The sequence below is a fragment of the Tasmannia lanceolata genome, unplaced genomic scaffold (genome assembly GCF_043159265.1).
Source record: "Tasmannia lanceolata isolate RefF3 unplaced genomic scaffold, GAP_Taslan_0.1 ptg000019l, whole genome shotgun sequence".
Classification (NCBI taxonomy): Eukaryota; Viridiplantae; Streptophyta; class Magnoliopsida; order Canellales; family Winteraceae; genus Tasmannia; species Tasmannia lanceolata.
The window spans coordinates 26,766,564-26,790,160 of record NW_027518696.1 but is presented as its reverse complement, the minus strand read 5'-3'; the positions used below and the strand labels follow the sequence as shown (position 1 = coordinate 26,790,160).

The 23,597-nt window shown below is 37.3% G+C and overlaps 1 protein-coding gene across 1 annotated transcript in view; it reads left to right on the top strand.

Moving 5' to 3' along the window:
- The first annotated feature begins 3,171 nt into the window (after positions 1-3,171).
- The window catches only part of LOC143852615 (uncharacterized), a 45,934-nt gene continuing 25,508 nt past the window's right edge, over positions 3,172-23,597 (top strand). Inside the window, exons 1-4 of the mRNA XM_077362090.1 lie at positions 3,172-3,344; positions 7,430-7,669; positions 10,158-10,263; positions 22,750-22,932. Of these exons, the coding sequence (XP_077218205.1) occupies positions 3,315-3,344; positions 7,430-7,669; positions 10,158-10,263; positions 22,750-22,932 (559 nt within the window). The 5' untranslated portion in view covers positions 3,172-3,314. The remainder of the gene's footprint in view (positions 3,345-7,429; positions 7,670-10,157; positions 10,264-22,749; positions 22,933-23,597) is intronic.

Genomic DNA, 23,597 nt, shown 5'->3' with positions numbered 1-23,597 from the left:
CAAAAAAAAATAAAAAAAAATACTACCTGTTGGTTCTGGGGATGCAATCCGGTCGGCCATGGCGGTGGCCGCGTGGACGATAGGGTGTAGGTCAGGCCTACTGCATTAGGGAAGTTTGTGGGTTTGGGTTGGATGTTGGGGTCTAGGGCATTGTGTTTCTATGAGAAACCAGTGTGTTTCAATTAAGGAGCCCTGCTCATCATCGATTGTGCACAATCACGAGTGTACAAAATGGGGTGTCTAATAGTCCTATTTTTCACACCATCCCCATTTCGTTCGAAGTTGAAGCTATGGATATGCTACGCAATTCGTCGCGGCTGGCGCTGCCAACGGAGACGACAACGTTGCTCGCGCTCGCACGAATTGCTCACACGAGTGATGATCGTCAAGTACTCTAAGTTCTTGTTTATTTTAACACTAAGGATGGGTCTTGACATTTGCTTTTGTTTTCCCTTGGAATTGGGCAAACTGGATCCCTCTGACAATGGATAGAGTCACCACCTGGGAGGAGGACCAGGACCCATTCGGCCATTCTGACTTTATCGACAGCATCCAACATTCCCATAATTGGGTCCATATTCCAGTTACGGAATTAGATGGGGCTAGGCATCAATTTCGCCCAACTAATGTTGGTATGTACTTGAAAAAGGGGGAATGTGAGCACGGGCTTTGAGAATTCTCATTTGATTCATTAGGCCTTGCGAATCCAGCATAGAGAGATAGAGAGGATGGAGGGTTGAGCAGACTAACTATTGGAAGGGCTCATACGCACCCTCATACGGTGGCTTGTACGTGGGCTCGTCTTTCCCAGCAGTCCTCCCACCTTCCTTCCCCATTTGTCCTAGTAATTCGGGGTCAATTGGTTAATCCAGCCTCTTATCGCAATTTGACCTTATGACCCTAATCTTTATTAACCGTATTTTTGAAATAGACCATATTAAGGACCCTTGAAATGGACCCTTGAATCTTTATTAACTGAATTAAGTTTTATTTAGTTCATTTTTAGACGTAACTAATGATTATTAGATGGGGTGAAGGGATTACCCATGGAGTGTGGTTGGCGGTGTTCCCTTAGCCAGTACTAGCTTTCCAACACTTTGATCTCAGTTTTTGTCGATGTGCAACCATTCCAAATTCGGAGAAGGAAAAATCTTGTACTCGTCATCGTACGATTGCTCATACGAGGGCATGCACGTGTGTGAGAGTTGTTTTGATTGTTGTTAAAACCTAGGTAAGCCTTGATGCTCAAGTTGTTTGAAAAGGGGGCTGTTTGTGGGAATGAGGTTTCGTTCCATCATCGACAAGATCCTCGTACATGAGTTTTGAGACGATGTTCATATTAGGTTATGGTGCCCAGGGTGCATAAAGAGCTTTAATCTTACCGAAAGTACGCCTTCATCATTGCGTTCGCCATCCCTAGCACTCATCAGCTAGGAAAAGCAAACTGGGGTGTCTAAAACGAGAGTTTCAGCTAAGGAGGGGACGAGGAGTGCATACCTCATCACCCGACTAATTAGGGATTTAATGGCGGTAGCAAAAAGTTTCGCGCAGAGTTCAACCCGACTAACCACACCTTAACAAAAATTGATATAGTTAAGTAGTTTTCAAATCTCTCCATATCTATAAGGTGAGATTTGTAAGCCAGTATAGATAGTCCAGTATTTTTCAAAACAGGCTGTACGACTCAAAAAAATCTTTATAGGATGATTTTTTTGGATCTTTATGGCTCTGTTTGGTTGCAAAAAGTAAGGAAGACGGCTGAGCATTTCTAGGAATATGAAATACCAAATGTTGTTTGGTTGTCATTTTTTAGCTCAAATCCCATTGGACTTCTAGACATGGAAGAGACATAATTATTAGCTTTTGGCTTAGGTGGCGCCTATGTGGCGGGATTATCCCCTCCCCTACTTTTCCAATGCCAAACCTTGTTTTTGGTAAATTTTAGAGGGGAGAAGAGTAGAATATGAAATGCCATGTGTAATCATTACTTTTTTCTCTCTTTCTCTCTCCTCTTTCTCTCTCTTCTACTATTTATTTTGTTAATGACACCCTTCCATTCTCCCACATGCTTTGACATCTAACCAAACACACTACCAAAATTCCCTAAAATTCCCTCTAATCTTCTCAGACAAGTCTACACATATCCCACCCTTGTCATCTCCTTGTTGACTACTACTTCCACTAAAATCTCATCTAACCAAACAGAGCCTATAGGATGGTCCCAACCATAAAAAGATCCCAACCATTTTCATTTCCACAGGATGATCCCAACCATATAAAGATCCAAAACTCATGATGAGATATACTAAACATGACTTTTTCCTTTGTATCCTTTGTTTTTTCGGTGCAAAATTTTCATCAGTTATTTTCATGGGAAATTTTTATTGGAAAATTTTTTCCACAGAAATAAAATTTCCAAGATTTTATAAACCCATTTTCCATGGAAATTATTTTGCAAAATATTTTTCACCCTTTTCAAGGAAACTTGCAAACCTATTTGACCTGCCCCATAGAATATTATTTTTCATGGAATTTTTTACACCTCCTGAATATCGGCCCGCCATTTTATAGCTCATGTTTTGATGGGCGTGTCACAGACCCACAGCATCTCCACCCAAACCCAGCATGAGCCCATGATTCTGCACCTCGTGTTTTGATGGGATCGGGCCCACCAATTTACACAACACATAGCACGGGCAAGGAATGCTAGTTTTTTTAATAAACGCCCAGTTGTCCTTTGTTTTTTCCAAGGAAGATTTTATTAAAACACTTTTCTATAAAAGTGTTTTAAAATTTTCCATTGAAAATATATTTTAGAGGGAAATGGCAAACCTCCAATAGCTTTAATTTTTTTTCCATGAAATTTTTCTATACTTTATGCATAGCAACAGGTGGGAACCACGGCCTACTATTTTACACACATCCATAGCGTGAGTGGGGCTTGCTATTTCCCACCACAAGTTTTGATGGGGTGGGGCCCACCTTCTCAACCAAAATCCTTGCATTTATGTAGCCTACCATTAATAACTTATATATTAATGGGGTAGGGCCCACCATTTCCACCAAAACCCATGCATGAGTGGAGCCTACCATTTACACTTCGTATGGGGTGGGGTCCACCATTTCACCGGGAGAGAGAGAATCCCCTTTTAACAGTTTCTGGTGTGGATTACTCAGCAACGACAAGTGGTGAAGGGAGAGAGAAAAAGAAGAAAAAAAAGAGAAAGAGTAGAGGTGGAAATCTGACTCGTTCGCTTCATCTCCACGTTCGATTCTCGTTTTTTCCGTACAAATAACTCTCAATCTCTTGTTTTATGAAGGATCCCTCAACCGCCTTTCATCAGGTTCTTTCTCGATCATTATCATCATTTGATGGTTCGATAATTTCTCATATGCTTAAAAAAATTCTATTACTTTTTCTTACCTGATCGCTCATCTTTTTTCCATTTTTTGATGTTTTCTCTTCTGTGTTTCTGTTTGATCACCTAGGGTTTGCACGTTCTTCTTCTTTAGTTCTTATCATTATTGAATGGTTTGTGTACGTTTGGTTATTATCCTATGTGTTGATTCGGGTTTTGATCGAGATCGAGAATATTATCTGTTGAAGGTCGATTAGAGGAGACTGTTTGGGCAATGTAATTTTCATGATATGTTGTCGTTGTGATAGTGTTAGAATTTGAATTTCTCTGTTTTCCTACGTTGTTTGGAGTGTTTTTTTAGCGAACCTTGAACCTTCTGGTGATTCATATTTTAGGGCTATCAATTAGGGTATTTTAGATGTGAGGCGAATCCTGTAAAATCCGTCTGTTATCGGTATAGTTGGAGAGCTGTTTCGTCTAGGAAATGGAAATTGTTGTTGGATAGGAATTAAATTCAATTGCTTAGCTGCGTACTCATATATGCATGGTTTTAAATTTCGGTCGAAACGAATTGAAATATTTCAATTTTGGCTGGTATCGAAACGAAATTCACTTGCTTTCTGAAAAAATACAAGATTTCGCCTGAAATTTTGAGATTTCATCCGAAACATGTAACTTTTCTGACGAAAAAGCAAACTTTCTTTCAAAATGTCAACGGTTTGATAGAAACCGTGATAAAAATCAACTATACCCTCAGAAAAGAGATGAACAACGAGATTCCTGGTTATTTAGAAAGAAAAGGAAAAATATAACAAGGAAAACAAATGGTGAACAATCAATCTTACCTGGATTTCGGCCGTGATTTTGCAAGATTTCAACTGAAATTCCGTACTGTAATTGAAATGTTTCCGTTTGACTGATCACCGAAATTTAAAATTGTACTCATCTATGCTGAAACTCCAAACTACTAATTCATGCGTGATGAAGAGTTGGGACTGAAATCCCACTTTTATTTTTATTTGTTTGGCTTGCTTTAGAGTTGGGACTCAAATCATCCCACGTTTCAACTTAGATATAGGGCTTATTAAAATAAGTAATTGGAAAACATGAAATAAATATAATTTTCACAGAACATGTCGACCAAATTATCAAGTAGGCACAAAACATTTGAAATTGGAAGTTGGAACAATACCGGCACAAGTTCTCCAATCTGGCTTGGTATATGTGACTGTAGCACAGATCCACAAGTCCTTCAAACAAGAAATTGAAGGATAACTGTTGAAAAAAGACACTTTTCATCAATTATGGCAATTTTTATTTGAATTTTTGGAATTTTTTTTTTGAGGTCATTGGAAGTCATGGAAATACGTAAAGTCTCAAATTTGGAAGTAGGTGGACTATTTGAAGCTTCTGGTGTTGCTATTATGAAGTGAGCAGGTTTAAGTTGAGTGGGAAAGCTGAGTTAGTACTGATTTATAGTTGGATACAATTAAGATATAAAGTTTGTTTTAAAGAAGATTTCATATGATGTAGACATTGTTTTAGTTTTGTTTTTGATGAATTAAGAACTTTAGAGTTGAGCTCCTTTTTGCTGTGTTTTCTCATTGGAAACCAACACTCTCTACTCTACTGTTCTTTCTATCATATTAACCTTTCTCTTTCATGCAATTGTTTTTTTTTTTTTTTTTTTTGGTTTGATTTTATTCACATAAAATGTTAGGTTCGACATACTCTTAGTTACGATAGGTAAGCTGGCTTTGACTCTATTGTAGTAGGTTAATTCTTGTATTAATTAGTATTAGAGAAAGTTTGAGCTTAAGACTTGCTTCTAGTTGCCATGGCTTTGTGGGGTTGAGGTTATTAGAACCAAAATGGTGCTTATTAGCATACTTGCTATGTTCATTATATCTGGTATCATTGCAAGTTAATTCTTACTATATTTTTCTTTAGGATAACCTATTTTAAGCTGATTTAGATGTTTTGTCGGATATTATGGTTAGTTTTTTGCATGTATATAGTTGTTTCTGTATAGACAGGATGTAACCGTGACAACTCTTTCTCCGTATAGTCACTTGGAGCATTCACTCTAGCTGAATTAGATGTATTGTAGGAAATTATGGTTAGTTTCTTTAAGCTGAATTAGATGTGTTGTAGGAAATTATGGTTAGGTTTTTTGTAACCGAGACTACTCTTTCCCCATATAGTCAGTCGGAGCATTCACTTTATATAGTCAAAATTTCAAGAGATGCTTCCCTCGTATCTACTAGTCGTGTCTTCTTGTGTTTTTTTTTTTCAACCTATTAGACTCCTTCATTATGATTTCTGTGGTTCTTTGTTGCTGAGGCTTGACAGGGTATCACATTCTAGCTAGTTCTTTAGGAGAGAGTGATCAGTGGTGCTTGAGTAGGGCATCACTAGTTTGCTGGGTCGAGCAATTTAAGAAACTGTAGGTGAAAAAGATGATTACCTATATTTGTAGTGAGTTTCTTGATATCTTGTATCGTTTGTGGTTGAAGAAAACTTAGAAAAAAGGAAAAATCACAAGACAAATAAAGGGGTTTGAGTATTCTAACATCTAAACCCACCTTCCTTTGGCAAGAGCATCTGTCTCCTCACTATTGTCACATTCCCCTGATGGAAAAAAAAAAATCTTCAGAGCCCCACATAAGTCCAATCTCTACCGATCAAAAAAAAAAAGTCCAATCTCTTTCCTTGTGTTTGTCAAGAGCATCTGCCTCCTCACTCGCCTTTCATGCCCATGATGGAAAAAAATCTTCAGAGCCCCACATAAGTCCAAAGTCTTTCCTTGTGCTTGTCACCCTCCACATTATATACTCCATTGTTTGATGACGTTAAGAGAATTTTCCTTCATAATGAGTGGCTTGATAGGTGCAGGGAGTAGAATTTTCTTCATGATGAACAGCCTATAAACTAATAGAAACTAAATATGGGAGCTAACCTAACCTAAGCTTGAACCTTCCCAAGTTGTTTCCTTATTGTCAAAATTTGCCTCCTCCCATCATAGTATGTGCATGTCAATCTTTCGCTATAATTTGGGTAGAATTAGTGGATCAAAATGAGGAGGAATTTAGTTCAACTTCCCTACAAAAAATCATTTGAAAGAAATCATGGGAATTTTGATCATGATTTGGCCGACACTTCAAATTTATTGCCGACTCGCGTGTCTTGTCGTGTCTGACACGACATGCGTGTCCACACGTGTCGACACTCCTTTGGACACTTTTATTTGTATGGCTGGAACTGTTAGACTTAATCTGGGTGTGTGGACATGTTTTTGTACCGTGTCGAGTGTGACATTCTGTTTTTTATTGAATATTGTATTTACCTCATTTAGACAACTTGTATCCATGACAAAACTGGACACACAAATCCATATCCACAAATCATGACTACATATACTTTCTATATTATCCGTGTCCCCGTTTCTAAAGCTTGGAGGTTTGCCGTGTCCGACACTCTGTGTCCGTGTCGACACGCGACACTCGTGTCCGTGTCCACAAAGCATAGTCATCTGACTGATTTGTAGAACCTTGCAAAGATAGTGTCTTTTGGGGCTATAGAGGGGTGAGGGGGTGAAGCCTTATGGCTCTTTGAGATGAGAAAGTGAGCTTTCTATGGTCTTGGGGCTGTTATTTCTATCCCAGGTCATGAGGGATTTCCTGGACTTTGGGTTGTCACTAGGCAATCGACTAAAACATTGGGTGATTGCCTACAATCAGAATGATAGTAGCCACTCGATCTTAAGATGGAGCTGAGTCTAATCACCTAGAAAATCTCCATTACTTCATTGGCTTTTTGCCTAAGTGAATTGGGTTCTCTATTTGTTAGTCTACAAACATGTTATGTTGGAGATACGGCTGTAAAGAAAATGATGATTTTTGTACTTACGTCCAATTTAAGTCGATCTCAATGGATCCCTTTGCCTAAGTGGATTGTGTTCTATTTGGTAGTCTACAAACATGTTATGCTTTTACCGTTTTGCCTATGATTAGAAGCTTTTTTTGGCCTTATATCACCTAATGTGATGATATTTCTTCTGATTTACACAGGTACCAGATTATCTGCTGCCATCTTCACTAAATCATCATCAAAGAGAAAAGCGATTAGCTGAGTATTTTCATCACTTTGTTAGTCAAGATGACCAGGGTTTTGTAGTCCCTCTACATCATATTTCCAGGAATGATCAAACGGCTATTATAGATTCTCATGCCAATCCTGGTTCAGTTGTGGAGCCTCAAAAAATGTCTAGTGGAGCGGTCAGAAGGGTGTCGCGACGAGATATCCAGCTGGTAAGGTTGTTGCTGAATTTTTCCTGTTATTTTATCTTTCATTCTGATATCTGGATTTGATCTCTATCTTTCATCCTCCCCTATGCTCGTGATCATACCTTGTACTCATTTCCATATGCCCTTTTTTATAGTGATGTCTCGACACATGCATGCTACTTGATTGGGGTTTTTTTTTAAAAAAAAAAATTGCGGCCCAGTTTTTTTTTTTTTTTTTAATTTTTAAACTGAAGTTTTTATGGTGAAATTTATGTTGGTCCAACTTGTATCAAATAATTAGAATGGGCACTCTCTGGATCAGCTACTCGCCTATCCGATTGTTTGTCATCGAAGAGTCTTTTAGTTTGTTTTTTTTAAAATTTGTCTGTTATTATTGTTCTTTGCTCGGGTGAAATATACTTAAAAACTTCCAACTACGACATTCTCCATCAGTTGGGTGATATATTACCATCTTACTTTTTTTGGTCCAAATAATTTAGTACATTTGAGTTGACCATATCTATTTGCAGACTACAGTGTCACTTGCTAAAAGTGTTCTACCGATTCCTAGATCATATGCAACCACAGTTCAAAAAGGCGTAAAATATAGAAGCATCATTATGGTGTTCCAATCATGGATTCAAAATTCGGTTTTCGTTTTGGTTTCGGTTTCGGTTTCAGACCCTACCGAAACCATATTTTTTAAAAAACTGCTGTCATTTTGTCTGAAATTTTTAAAATTTCGGCTGATATGACCCAATTTTGTCCGAAATCTATGCTGAAATCCGAAAATTTGAAATTTCGGTCCCAACCTGCTGAAATTTAAAACCATGATTCCAATAGAGTCCCGAAGACATCTTAAAGTGAGTGTTACGCTTCATGTTAGACTCTACTGGACAACCAAGAATCCGAACCGGCTTCCATCTGTATAGTTTGAACATTCTGATATGTTGTTTTTATATGTCTTACATAGAACCCAGAACTCCCTCTTTCATCAAGAACAGTTTTTAGGACTTGTCCTCTGTGAACAATTAATCAATGTCTGACCTGATTTAATATCTCTTGTCTTCCACATTATGAGGAAATTTTTTTTTTGGGGAAAATTTTTGTCTCACTTATGCAGTTTTGTGGCTTATATTTTAATGTATTATCTTCCATCAACAAGCTTATGACTACCACCACTCTGCCTAGGAGGATCCTCCAGATCTAGAAGACTATTAAAAACTAGAAAAGATTATTGAAGGCCAAAATTGCCCAATATTCTCTTTTGGTGATGGATCTGTAGAGAAACTTTCACTTCCATGTCCTAGGGATTGAGCCTCTAGCTCAATCGTCAAGGCTTTGTTCTTCAATCTAGAGGTCGGACTTTCAATCTTCAATCTAGAGGTCGGACTTTCAATCCCAGTTTACCTACCAAACAAAATACAGGTTGTGTCATACAGAGTTTTTATATTGTGGCCGTGCATGTAGGTATACGTGCAGCCAAAAAGTCCCACATAATTGAATGATCTAAATTCTAAACCATTCATTTGTAGGTCCCCAATGTACATAAGCCATGCTGGCAAATTATTGTTCATAGGATGATCCTAACCGTCCGATTGTGGAGGTTTCTATACCACACTGTTCTTTTTATACTAAATATATTGGAGGGTTAGGGTCATCCTATGGAAAATATTTTTGGGATACAGTCTATCTATAGAGGCACCTAACAAATAAGTGGTTTAGATCATCCAATCATGTGGGCCCAACTGTACTTTTGGTTGCATGTGTACCTACACAAGTGGTCACCATATAAAAAATCGTGTAAGAGGTACATGGGAAGGGTACCTCAGGTAGATGCTTCATGGATCAGTCCTAGGATAGGATGAACATAATTGAAGGAAAGCGATTCTCATCTGTGTAAACATTTTTCTTCCATTGTATGTAATTTGAAACATGGTTACAAAATTGCTGTACTTTCATATTAACTTAGTTGAATATGTGTATTGTTGGGAAGTAAATATTCATGAATGTCGTTTAAGTTAAGATGTAGTAATGGTGGCACTATTTGTTCGATTAAATTATTATATGAATTTATTTTGCATTTCCTATTCTAAGACAGTTCTTCATTGTCAGCTGTGAATTGATTACCTAAGCTACCTATGCCCCACTTAATGTTAGCGTAGTGTCTATGAATGTTGGGTTCTTTACATGATAATTGCTATGATTACTTGTTTTGTTAAAGCTACAAACTGTATCTCAATATAACTATCTGAGTTCTTTAATAGTGGAGTGGTCGTACTTTAAAGTTTCTCGTCGGCTTTATTGTTTGTGGTGTTGTTTTCGTTGATATTTCTAGTGGAAAAGCAGATGAAGTTTTAATATATTTTTAGAGGTCTTTTACTAGGTAAGGCTTATTGTAAACATGCAGATGAAGTTTCCTTTTTTGCTGCCATGTAGAAAATTATATTCTCTTACCGTCCCACATGGAGATTATCCTTATGTATTTTTTTTTATTTTTTGCTGATTGCAGGTGCAAAATCTTATAGAACGATGTCTTCAACTATACATGAACCAAGAGGAAGTGGTGGAAACTCTTTTGGTTCAGGCAGATATAGAGCCTGGTTTTACTGAACTCGGTAATTTATCCGTTATTATTATGTCTATCTTTTTTATGTCAAGATTAATATCATGGCTTATTCTATGAATATGGTTGAAACTTTTAAATGTCATACCTTTTACTTAAATCAGATTTTAACCTCTGAAAATGTTGGAATTTGTTCTTTGGGTTCTATGAAATATTAAATAAGAATGAAGAAAGAAAGTGAGCAAGAGAGGAGAGAAAATATGGATTTAACTTGGAAAAAATCTTCATTAACTCAAAAATAGGTCAAATGGCCTTAAAGGAGATTATAACATCACAGATATGAAATGTCTAGACTTCACTTGCATATATGAAATGTCTGAACTACACTTAAATGCTCAAATATTTAGAAAATGATTTGAGGATGCCCTGGGACTGCCACTCCCGGTTCACCTTGCACGAGAGCCGGACAACCTATGTTATTCTAGCCCACATGTAGGGCATTCAGGGTGTGGCAGCCTCGGGGACGTGTAGGGGTGCAACTTGGGTCGATTTTTGGGAATTCGGGTTGAGATTTTACCATAAATTAGGGTTGGGTTCTGGTTGATTCCAATTCATTTTTTAGGAAAAGCTCAACCCGACCCGACCCAAGTTGCACCCTTAGGGATCTGGCCCTCAGTATTCTGCTAACTCATCCTATATTTTCACATTCAACACGTCCTCTAGGTAATATGTTTTCTTGGAACATCAGTAGCTAGTATGACTCTTCTTGTAAATATTAGCGACCGGGTTCAAGAGTGGTTTGGAACCAATTCAACATCCTCTTTCTTTTCATGTACAAATGATCCATTTCAATGTGTTTTGTTCCTGTGTGAATACAAAATTAGATTCAAGAAAAATTTAGTTGCACTTTATTTTAAGTCCGAGTTACAATTTCATGAATTAATGAAGATAGGAAGTAGGAAAGGAGAGATTTTGTATGGGAGTCATAACTCCCTCATCCTGTCAAAGTCAAGTTACATTTATAGTTTAAATAACCAAAATATCCCTAGTACTAAAATAAAACCACTTCCAACGTCTAAAATACAACCACTTCAAACATACCCCTTGTTGCTGCTGAAATCTGACCTAAGGTTGAATGGGTTCAAGCTAGTAGCGCACTTGAAGAGATGACCCGCAGTCACGAACAAACGGTCAGAGTGCCACCCGGAGTTTTGGACTCCGGGGAGGCTCTTCGATGCTTAAGTCAGAATTGGCAACCATGATATGAGCTCTCTGATGATAACTCTAGAAATGACTGTATGTAAAAATGGGAAAAAAGTCCTTTTCCTCATCTTCATGGGTGAGTGCCATGAAGCAAAGATCATCCTTATTAGCTTCCCCTTCACTTGAGCTTTTGCCCGACGTGCTTGACGCATCCCAAGCGGCGACGAGACCCTTGTTCTTCTTCCAATCCTTCTTCTTTCCCTTGTACTTCGAGGAAGATGAGTTGAGAAGAGGGCACTCTGGTCTTTTGTGTCCCGTCTTTTTACAATTATAGCATCTTATACCACCCTCAACTTCACTTTCTTCTTTCTTTTTCTTTTTATCCTTTTTGTGCTTCTTTCTCCATAAGCTTTTGAATTTTCTCAAAGCTTCTTCTTCATCACTATCCGCCTCATTTGAGGAAGATGAGTCCGCTTTCACCTTGAGTGCTAAGGATCTACTCTCTTTTTCTTTCTCTTTTGGCTTCTTCTCCTCTTGTCGGCTAGTGAGGAACATCTCATGAGTGATAAGAGAACCTACAAGCTCCTCTATAGTTAGCGTCTTGAGATCCTTTGATTCTTGTATGGCGGTGATCTTTGGATCCCAATGTGGAGGAAGTGACTTAAGCAACTTACCCACAAGCTCATCAGTAGGATAAGATTTACCAAGATTAGCTAATTCATTTGATATTTTAGAAAATCGGGTATACATTTCGGAAATACTTTCGTTTTGACCCATTCTAAACATTTCATATTTGCTCTTTAACAAGTTTATTTTGGAATCCTTGACTTGTGATGTTCCCTCATGGGTAACGGCAAGAGTATCCCAAATAACCTTGGCAGAATTAAAAAGAGCTACTCTATTAAACTCCTCCGTAGAGAAGGCGCAAAACAAAGAGTTTATAGCTTTGTAATTTAAATTTGCATGACTTTTCTCTACAACATTCCATTCTTCAAATGGCTTGGAAGGTAAATTGTATCCATTTTCAACAATATGCCAAAGCTCCACATCTATCGAAAGATGATAGATGCGCATCCTTGTCTTCCAATGTCCATAGTTAGACCCATCAAAGAAAGGAGGTCTAGTTGTGGAATGGCCCTCCGGAAGTCCGGTTCCATTTATGTTTGCCATTTCACAATTAGAAAGTTGCCAATGATCTTATGATCTTTCCCTTGTTAAAATTTAAAACAAATTTACCAAAGATTTAAGAAAAGAAAATCTTTTAAGAGCCAAGGCTTTGATACCAAGTGAAATTCCAAGAGTAGGCCCGAGTACTATTCTAATGGCAAGTAATGAGGAGGTAAAATTAGGTTACTAACAAGTTTTAAGCTTTTGAAAACTCTAACCCAATTTTGAAGATTTAAGAGATCAAAAAGGCAATTAAGCACACAAGTTAAATCCTAAGTGCAATGCAAATATAAAGCAAGAGATAAGAGAGAATGCACCCGAGATTTAAAGTGGTTCGGTCCTCAAAACGTGAGGCCTACTCCACTCCACCAACCAAACCCGTTGATGGCTTCACTATGTTGATCTTCTTAACTTCGGCGAAGATCGGTGCCGATTACAATTCCAATTGCCTTTAACTTTGGTGGCAATTCTCACCACGGAGAGTGGGCTCCGCTTCTCCGAACACTCGCACGAATACAATCGTTTGAATAAGAAAGAAAGAACAAAAAATCCCTCACAAGGGTTTACAAGGTTTGTAGAAGATGTACAAATTTGAGCCTAATGATCCAAATCCTAATTCTAGAAGATGAGAGGCATAAACAAGCTTGATTCACTCTTAGGATGTTCAAATAGAGTTTTTGAGTGTTAGGATTGATAATTGGGAAGTTTAGAATACCCATATATATAGAAAAATCAAATATGACCGTTTGAGGGGCATAGCGGTAAATCTGGCAACATCCCCAACGGCTATAATTTGTTCCCGAATTAGTGGTCTCGGAGTTCCGAGAGATTTTCTTGGAGTTCCGAGAATTTCTCTCGGAGTTCTGGGAATTGAAACAGAAGATGGAAAAAGTTACTGGACCATATCTCGGAGCTCCGAGGAATCTCTCGGAGTTCCGAGCTCAAGGCTCCGAGAATTCTCTCGGAGTTCCGAGAAGCCTATTTCCAGCAGGTTTTCAATTCTTGTTTCTTATTTATTTGGGCTTCCAACTCTACACCAAGTTGGGATTGTTATGAGGGTTCCAAAGTGTTGGAACACCACAAGGACAATCTCTTAAACATTTAGGGTGTGTGTGATTTACTTTATTTATGCCTCTAAACCAGGGAAGCAGGATTCGTACCTGAGGGTGGGGATTCGCGATTCCACGAATCGTGAATCGGAATCGTGATTTGATTCGATTCCCTGATTCTGGGGAATCCCGAATCGATTCCGTCGGAACCCCGATTCCCAATTTTGGGAACCTCGATTCCTAATTTATGAAAACCCCGATTCCCACTTTATAGGAACCCCGATTCCCAGGCGATTCCCTGCGAATCCCCAGCGAATCCCAACTCCCCAGCGACTCTCAGCGATTCCCCGGCGAATCCCCGACGAATCCCCGGCGAATTTCCGTCAACTCTCTGGCAAACCCACGATTCCCGCTTCCAACCATCCCAGGAGCCTTCGATTCCCGCTTTCGAATCCTGAATCGAATCCCGCTTTCGATTCCCGCCTTGGCAACCTTGCTCTAAACACCTAAACTAGGATTGGATCTTTACATACTAAAACGACTTCGATCTTCAATTGCGATGCTTCAAGTCTTCATGCTTCTTGGATCTCCGATGTCTTTGGCCTTCCTAATGCGGTCCAATGAGAGCTTCTTGGCCTTAATCTAAGCAATCTTGTCTTAATACAATCATGATCTACAACTTAGACATTCAAACACATTAGTGATATAAAATCACTTGTGTATTGGAATCATCAAAAGAAGATGGGAATGCCAAGGTGGGAACCATTGGGCTTACATCTCTTTTGGTGATCACGGTTGCTTACGAAAATACAGGTCACAACCTTCGAGGAGAACTTCTAACGAGTGCTTGGAAGAAACATGAATATAACATATGCAGTCCCAAGAGCGAAGGTTTGAGGGTTAAGAGTGGCCTACATGATGATCTGGATAGTTATAGGGAACACCTCTATCCATATGTGCTTCGGTACTCTGTAATGATTTAGGGAAATGATTTCAGCACTCCAATGTTTGATAAACGTGCGCTCCCATGTTTTTCGTGTAGTATTAAAGGGCTTTAAGAGCTTTTTGAGAACCGTAATATTCCTCCCTTTAAATACTACACAACAAACATGGGAGTGCATGTTTATCAAAACATTGGAGCGCTGAAATAATTTCCCATGATTTATCATCAAAAGGTCAACTTATGTTGTATGTTTGTGCTTCTTTTTGCTACTCCATTCTAGGCAAGGATTGAAATTTCGGTTTGGGTTTCGGTTTCGGCCTCGGCCTCAGCTGAAAATGAAATTTCGGTGGAAATTTTGGTGGCAATTTCAGTTTCGGTGAAAATCGTATAATTTCAGCCAAAAATTTTAAATTTCAGTTTCAGTTTTAAATTTCGGTCCCGGCTGAAATCCGAAATTTCGGTAAAAATTTTGATATTTTGGCCGAAATTTAAAACCATGAATCTAGGATGGAGTGTGTGAATGAGAAAACTGCTGATGGATATCACGCATGTGGCTGAAAGTTCAGAATGCTTGAAAGGTTTAGAATGCTTGAAAGGTGTAGTTGTATCCTCCACCACTTCAAAGAAAAGAAGTACATGCATTGCGATGTTCGATAACAAGAGTATGGAAACTAATTAATGCATGTTGAACATTGGGTTTATTTTTGAAGAAATAAATCCATGTCAAATAGAAGTAATCATCCATAGAAATAACATGAAAGAATCAAACCTAGACGCAATGTATGCTAGACACCAAACGTCAGAATGATTAACTGGAAAGGAAAAGATTAATTAATATTATTTTGAATAGCATATGGGAATTCAAATATTTACTGAGATTCATTGAAGTGGTTCCTTGGAAACTAATGGTGTGCTGCCCATATCCAACCTGGAGTGATTCCTTGTAAGGCTTTATCTTGTGTACTTTAATTATGTCTTCATAAGCTTATATTAATGTGTAGCAATTAGAAGGTACCATATGTCTATCTCTCGTTAAAGAAGAGAACCTAGGTAGTTATACTCATCCCTTTTCTCTTGTCATGTGTCACCCAAGTAGTTATACTTGTGTCTCATTTTTTGGTGTCACCTAGGTAGCTATACTCATCTCTCCTCTTTTCTTGCCATGCATCTCCCAAGTAGTTATACTCATCTCCCCTTCTCTTGTCATGTGTCACCCAGGTAGTTATACCCATCTCCCATCTTTTCTTGTCATGTGTTACCTTAGTAGTTATACTTCCCTCTCCACTTCTTTTGCTATGTGTCTGCAAGGTAGTTATACCATCTCTGCTCTTCTCTTGCCATGTGTCACCCAAGTAGTTATACACATCTCTCCTTTTCTCTTGTCTTGTGTCACCCAGATAGTTATACACATCTCTCATCTTTTCTTGTCATGTCTCAGCCATGTAGTTATACCCACCTCTCCTCCTCTTGCCATGTGTCACCCAAGTAGTTATAGCTCTCTCTCCTCTTCTCTTGCCATGTGTGATGCAGGACAATACCTAATTTAGGAAAAATCCTACACTCCTAATGGGATTAAGACTTTAGGAGAGTTTAGGGCTTACACGGAAAACTAAAATAACACTTAACAACTAACCTAGGGCTGAATAGACGCCTAATTAATTTATGGACTGCAGGAATAATGAGACTTTAATAGCATAAATAATTGTAAAGATCTTAATTATGCATGAACTACCTTATGCCAATCAATCAAAGCGATAAGGATTCGTTAGATGAATTTATAATAGAAAGGTTAGTCCGAAATTAGGCCTACGCATGCAACCAATTAAAAGAACTAAAAGATAATGTAAAACCTATCAATTAGATGTGACAAAAGCATGAGAAATTAATAATAATCAGTAAAGAAAAACAAAAAAAATGTCCAGCAGCAAGAATTGAGTCAAAACAGTCCAGACCGGCCGAACGGTATTTTGGTAATTTCTGCAAATCTGGAAATTGAAGGAAACTGCTGTCCAGATCCTAGGTGAGGGTTTAGGTACGTAAAAGAAAGAAAATTCTGGGGTTTAGGTTCTGATTTGATGGTAGGTTTAGGCTATGGATCTTTAAAAGGGTTTTCGGGCTTGAAAAGGGTAAGAACTTGCAATAGGGTTCAAAAAGGTTTTAAAGTTGAGATTCTTGTGAGTTTTAGGTGATATTTAATCACTAAAACAATCCCTCAAAATCTCAAAACAAGAACTTGAAGAACAAGGGAGATCTATGGATTTCTAGTTTTTGGGTTCAAGAAAAAAGAAACTAAAAAATCTGATTTACTAAGCTTGTTTATGCTGATTTGATTGAAGAAATAGAACAGAATAGATGAGAGGAGATGAGAGAAGATGGTTCCAAACCACAATAAGAAGAGAGAAGAAGAAAAATCAAATTTCCGGCTTCAAGTAAAACGTCAATTCTATTCAATATTCAAAAGGTCCCTTACATTGCTTTCATAAGATGTATTTATAAGAAAAGAAACCCTAGAAGATAAAGTTAAAAACTAATCTCAACCATTCATCTAATCCAAAGTAAACCAAATAAAGTTAAAAACTTACCTAAAATTTTAATGCCGTAATAGACCTATACCACTTCCTAAAAATACCCATAACTTTCAAATTACATCCAAATCATGTGATCTTGGGCTTCATTAGATAGGTAATTGAAATTTTTTTCTAATAATACCAAAAACACACCAAACGGATGAGATTTGATGCGTAAAAAGTAGGCTATAAATAAAATTACGAAAATAGAAAATAAATAATAAAAAGAAAGACACCCATCTGTGGCCCATGCTAGAGTCTCCACCATCAGTCTCGTCCACGTCTGCGCTTGTAAACCTTGAATCCACGCCCATTATTGTTGCCCCTATCATTTCTTCCCGGCTTGGAAAAATTCACCTCCTGTGAATTAAACCGCTCGTACTGCTGTAATCCAAGAATCGTGGCTATCTGGTCGTCCTCGCCATCTAACTAAGAACTTTCTAATTCCTCTAGTGTGATTGGAGACAATCTTCTCATCTAAGATGTCTTCTACTACTTTTCTTTTCTCAAATCTGGGTAATGGTGGGGTAGAAGGTAGTACTGGGATGGGTAGAGATTGGGCATATTTGGGATTATCAAATGCATAAAAGGATTCATGATATTGTGAAAGATCTTCAACATTGAAAGTATTACTAATTCCCAGGTGGTAAATTTAAAACATAGGCATTATCACTAATCTTTTTAATTATTTTAAATGCTCTTGCGGCACGAGCATATAGTTTGCTAACTACACGTTTACCATAATGTTCAAGCCTAATTCTTACCATTAACATATCACCTTTTTTGAATTCTTGTAGCCTTCGATGTATATTTGCATAAGATTTATATGATTCATTGCTAATTATATTATCATTCTTATTTCTGCATGTTAGTCTAGAATATGCTGCGCAAAGGACTTGGCAGACTCAGATACCCTAGAACTGGAACCAGCAGGAATAAGATCTATTGGCTTCCTAGGGGTATAGCCTGTGATACTCTGAAAAGGAGAAAGACCTGTGCTACGGTTCACAGAACTATTGTAGGCAAACTCAGCTTCGGGAAGGACTCTATCCCAACTGGAAATATTATCACCAATAAGACACCTAAGGAGGTTTCCTAGACTCCTATTAATGACCTCTGTTTGACCATCTGTTTGGGGATGATATGCAATAGAGAATTTTAACTTGGTTCCCATCATGTTCCACAAAGATCTCCAGAAATTACGGGTGAACACGATCAGACAATTGTTTTTGAGAGACCATGGTGTTTCACAACCTCAGAAAAAAAATATCCGAGCAATAGACGAAGCATCAGATGTTTTAGAACAAGGGATAAAATGACCCAACTTCGAGAACATATATAGCACTACAAATATAAAATAATGTCCTCTTTGGGTCCTCGGAAGACCTAAAACAAAATACACACTCACATCCTCCATGGGGCATATGGAACTGGCAATGGAGTATACAATCCTGTGTTCTTTTTATGCATCTTGGTTGTCTGACAAGTTCGACAATGGCTAACAATCCTAGCAACATCTCTCTTTAATCTAGGCAAACAGATCCTATCTTCAACCAATGATATGGTCTTATCTCGACCAAAGTCCCCTACAGTTCCTCCAGCATGTAATTCCCATATCATAAAATCTCGTAACGAGGTAATAGGCAGGCATAACTTAGTTCCCTTGAACAAATAATCATCCCCCATTAAATAATCAGAACGTAAATCGGAATGCCCAACGTTCAAGCTAGCATACACAACTTCAAAGTCTGGGCATTTGACATATTCATCTTTTATCTTGTCAAACCCAATGACTTCTACACTCATGGAATTCAATATGTTCTTAACATGACTCCATGCTTGAAATTCACATGAGACATTGATCTTCTGGAAAGCCTTAGAAGTCATGAGAAGTGTGACACGACTGAGGGCATCTGCAGCTGTATTCTCAACACTTGGACGATGTTTGAGGACTAAAGTGTACTCTTGCAGATACTCTACCCATCTCGCATGTATTGGTTTCAATTTTTTCTGGGAGTTAAGATATCTGAGAGCTTGATGGTTGGAGTATAACACAAACTCTTGTGGGAGCAGATAATGCCTCCACTGGCGCATTGCTTGGACTACTGCATAAAATTCCTTTTCGTAAGTGGTATACTTTTGCCTAGCCTCATTAAGTTTTCAACTGAAATAGGCAATTGGGTGTCCTTCTTGACCTAGAACACCACCAATTCCGACTATTGATGCATCACATGCAACCTCAAATACCTTAGAAAAGTCTGCATGCTCTAGTAATGTCTCATCAGTCACTAGATTCTCTGGCTTTATATCTTCCATCTCTGATTCTGTATCTGCCATCATGGACTCCGTATCTGACATAAGCTCGGGCTCAACGTCAATAACAGTCTTGTCAACACTAGCATATGGCTCTTCAATAGTGTTAGCAACTTCCGTCTCCCCTTATTGAGAAATAATATCATCAACAAGTGTTATGGCTTAAATCTCGTTACTAACGGCTTATTACTCTCGACTGTGGGCTTCACGGTCTGCTCTAATAAGCTGGATCTCCTCGCGGATAAGATTCTGATCTGCCCTAGTGTCTCTAATGAGTTGGGCCAAGTCATCATTAGACACCTAATTGTTGGATGTCATCGTGTGGTAATCTTTATTACTCCTTGATTACTCCTTGTGGGCATGCAAAGGGTAACTAAACACAAATTGGACTCTTTTTTTACTCTAAAACCCTAAAAGGTTTCCTAAAAAAAGATAACTTTGTGCTTTGATACCAAGTTGATGTAGGACAATACCTAATTTAGGGGAAATCCTACACTCCTAATGGGATTAAGACTTTAGGTCAATTTAGGGCTTACGTGGAAAACTAAAAGAACGCTTAACAACTAACCTAGGACTGAATTAATGCCTAATTAATCTATGGACAACAACAATAATGAGACTTAAATAGCATAAATAATTGTAAAGATCGTAATTATGCATGAACTAAACCTTATACAAATCAATCAAAGCAATAAAGATTCGTTAGATGAATTGATAATTGAAAGATTAGTCCGAAACTAAGCCTACGCATGCAACCAATTAAAAGAACTAAAAGATAATGTAAGACCTATCAATTAGATGTAACAAAAGCATGAGAAATTAATAATAATCAATGAAGAAAAACAAAAAAAATGTCCAGCAACAGGAATTGAGTCAAGATTTAGGCTATAGGGGTATTTTGGTAATTTCTGCAGATTTGGAAATTGAAAGAAACTGTTGTCCAGACTTAGGTAAGGGTAGAAAGGTAATTCTAGGGTTTAGGTTCTGATTTGATGATAGGTTTAGGCTATGAATCTTTAAAAGAGTTTCCGGACTTAAAAAGGGTAAGAACTTGCAATAGGGTTCAAAAAGATTTAAAAGTTGAGATTCTTGTGAGTTTTAGGTGATATTTAATCACTAAAACAATCCCTCAAAATCTCAAAACAAGATCTTGAAGAACAAGGGAGATCTATGGATTTCTAGTTTCAAGGTTCAAGAACAAAGAAAATAGAAAATCTGATTTACTAACCTTGTTTATGCTGATTTGATTGAAGAAATAGAATAGAATAGATGAGATGAGATGAGAGGAGATAAGAGAAGATTGTTCCAAACCACAAGTATAAGAGAGAAGAAGAAAACCCAAATTTCCGTCTTCAAGTAAAACATCAATTCTATTCAATATTCAAAAAGTCCCTTACATAGCTTTCATAATATGTACTTATAAGAAAAGAAATCCCAGAAGATAACTTGAAGTTAAAAACCAATCTCAACCATTCATCTAATCCAAAGTAAACTAAATAAAGTTAAAAACTTTCGTAAAATAATAATCCTGCTAAAATAGTAATCCCGTAATAGATCTGTACCACTTCTTAAAACACCCATAACTTGCTCAAATCACATCCAAAATCATGTGATCTTGGGCTCATTTGATAGGTAATTGGAAACCTTTCTAATAATACCAAAAACACTCCAAAAGGATGAATGCTTAAAAAGTAGGCTACAAATAAAATAATGAAAATGGCAAATAAATAATAAAAAAAGACACCCATCTGTGTGGCCCATGCTAGAGTCTCCACTATCAGTCTCGTCCACGTCTGCTCTTTTAAACCTTGAATACATGGCCATTGTTGATGTCCCCATCAATGTCTCGTTAAGGTAATTATACCCATCTCTGCCCTTCTCTTAAAAGAGGGTTCTTTGTACATTATTTTGGAAATAAATATTGAAATGAATACAAGAATTGAAGCCTTGTGCATGTGAAAGTGATTCCCTCCCCTCTTGATCGTGGATGTGATGCCCTAGATCCAAACTTGGAGTGATTCCTTGGCAACTAATGGTGTGATTCCCTAGTATCTACTCCCATCCTAAGTAAGATCATATTTTTCTCCTTGTTATCTCTCTTTAATCTATTTTCTCCCTTCTACTTTTCTTTCCAAACCCAATGTTCTTCTTTCTTGAATTTGTGGGGTTGAAACCATAATTTTGGATTAATTTCAGCCATTCTAGTTTCAACAACCTTGATAGTGATTCCTAAACAGTTTGGAACCCTAAATATGGTCCTTAAACAACTCACATTCCCTCTGCTTCTCCAATCTCTCCCTCCCCCTATGTTATCCTGCGACAATTCTAAGTTTTCGCTTCTAGAGAAGTATTACTTTTCACTTTAAACTTCTGAAATTATTTTTATTTTTAAAATATCTTAAAATAGCCATCATTATTTCAAAATGTCTCCCACTTTTTAAATTGAATGAAAACCCTTAGGAGTAGAATATTTGCAAAAACCTTGGTTGACAATCTAATTCAATATGTTTCATCCCACAAAATATTCTTTCCCTTTGTCTGAAACCTCAAAACTCCCTTAGGAGTAGAATATATGCAAAAACGTCTGTTTACAATCTAATTCAATTTGTTTCGTCCTAAAAAATATTCTTTCCCTTTGTCTGAAACCTTAAAACTCTAATTTTCTCTGTTTTTTTACCCATTCATCTCAACCTAAACCCTGCGTCTCTTAATCTTGCTCAATACCCTTGGCTGCAGCTTCCCGGCATACATATGCACACCTCCAATTTGGTATTAGAGCGAAGTATTAGTACTTTGATATTAGAGCTAGATCATCCTCCTGCATTAAATATGACGCCAACAAATAGCCAATTAGAAAAATTATAAAATCAGAAAAAAGTAAAATTAATTATACTTGCCATGTGGCAAACAAAAACTCTAGTGCACTACGACTATCCCTTTCATCTTGGTATCTATAGCATATTAGCATGCGAGATCTGTTGCGACCTTTGTATTTTTGAGCTAGGAATAATATCCTTTTCAAATTGTTGCAATAAAGTTGACTGTTCTAAATATATTACAGTTTTGAATGGACTAATGATTGATCACATATCCTCGATGGAACAAGTAATCTGTGAATAATATTTATTGTTATGAAAATTTATTGACAAGTTTTTTTTCCAAAGTAATTTCTGCCAAGATCATGGATTTAACCAATAAATTCTGTAGTTATATAGGAGATTTTTAGTTTTGTATTGAATAGCTTTGTCGTTATTAACTTACTCTCTTCATTGGTGAAACTTCTTCCTTGTTTTTAGTTTGGCAAAAACTTGAAGAAGAAAATCGAGAATTTTTCAAGGCATACCATGTTCGGTTGATGGTGAAGCACCAGATATCGATTTTCAATAAGTTGCTTGAGCAACAGGTTGAGCTCATGAATAAGATACGCCATGGGGGAGTTTCATCTCATCCCATTTCCAACGGATCTCATTCCTCATCAAGTATGACTACTTGCATATATTTTCCAACACTTGATCCGCTATCTTCCCTTTTAGTGCTTACTGCTTTTCTTTGTTACAATTACTTATTTATCCGCTTGAAAATTGAATCTTTTAGTTTATTTAACAGATTTGACTGCAAGTCTATTATTTGCTTTCTCTGGTTAGAAGCATGCCATGTATTGAATACGCACATATTAGAGCTTTAAATATTGTTTTGTGATCCATGTTGTGGAAGCTATATTTTTCCATGGAGAAACATGATAGAGTTAGATGTAGCAAATTGTAAGGTTTTCTTATGTTATAATAATTGAAATATAATTGATGCTATTGAATATGCTCGATTTAGGCATTAAAAGTACTAGTTGATTACTACATTTTCGTCATTGATTTGATAAATCTATAGAAATGCCCTTGGCTTGCACATGGGAAAAAAGTTCAAAGTGTACAATTCTTAAATGGTACAGTACAAGAAGCAAAGGAGGAGAAAAATTAAGGACCACAATGCCACACTTATTAATGGTCATTCTTTTCTACCCAATTGCCTTGCACATATCAACTAACTGAAATTTTGAATTGACATGAGTAGATATTTTTATTCTTGTCACCTTTTTTTCTATCGTAAGTCTCTATGTCTATGCTTTTGTTCGTTCATGAAATACTGAATT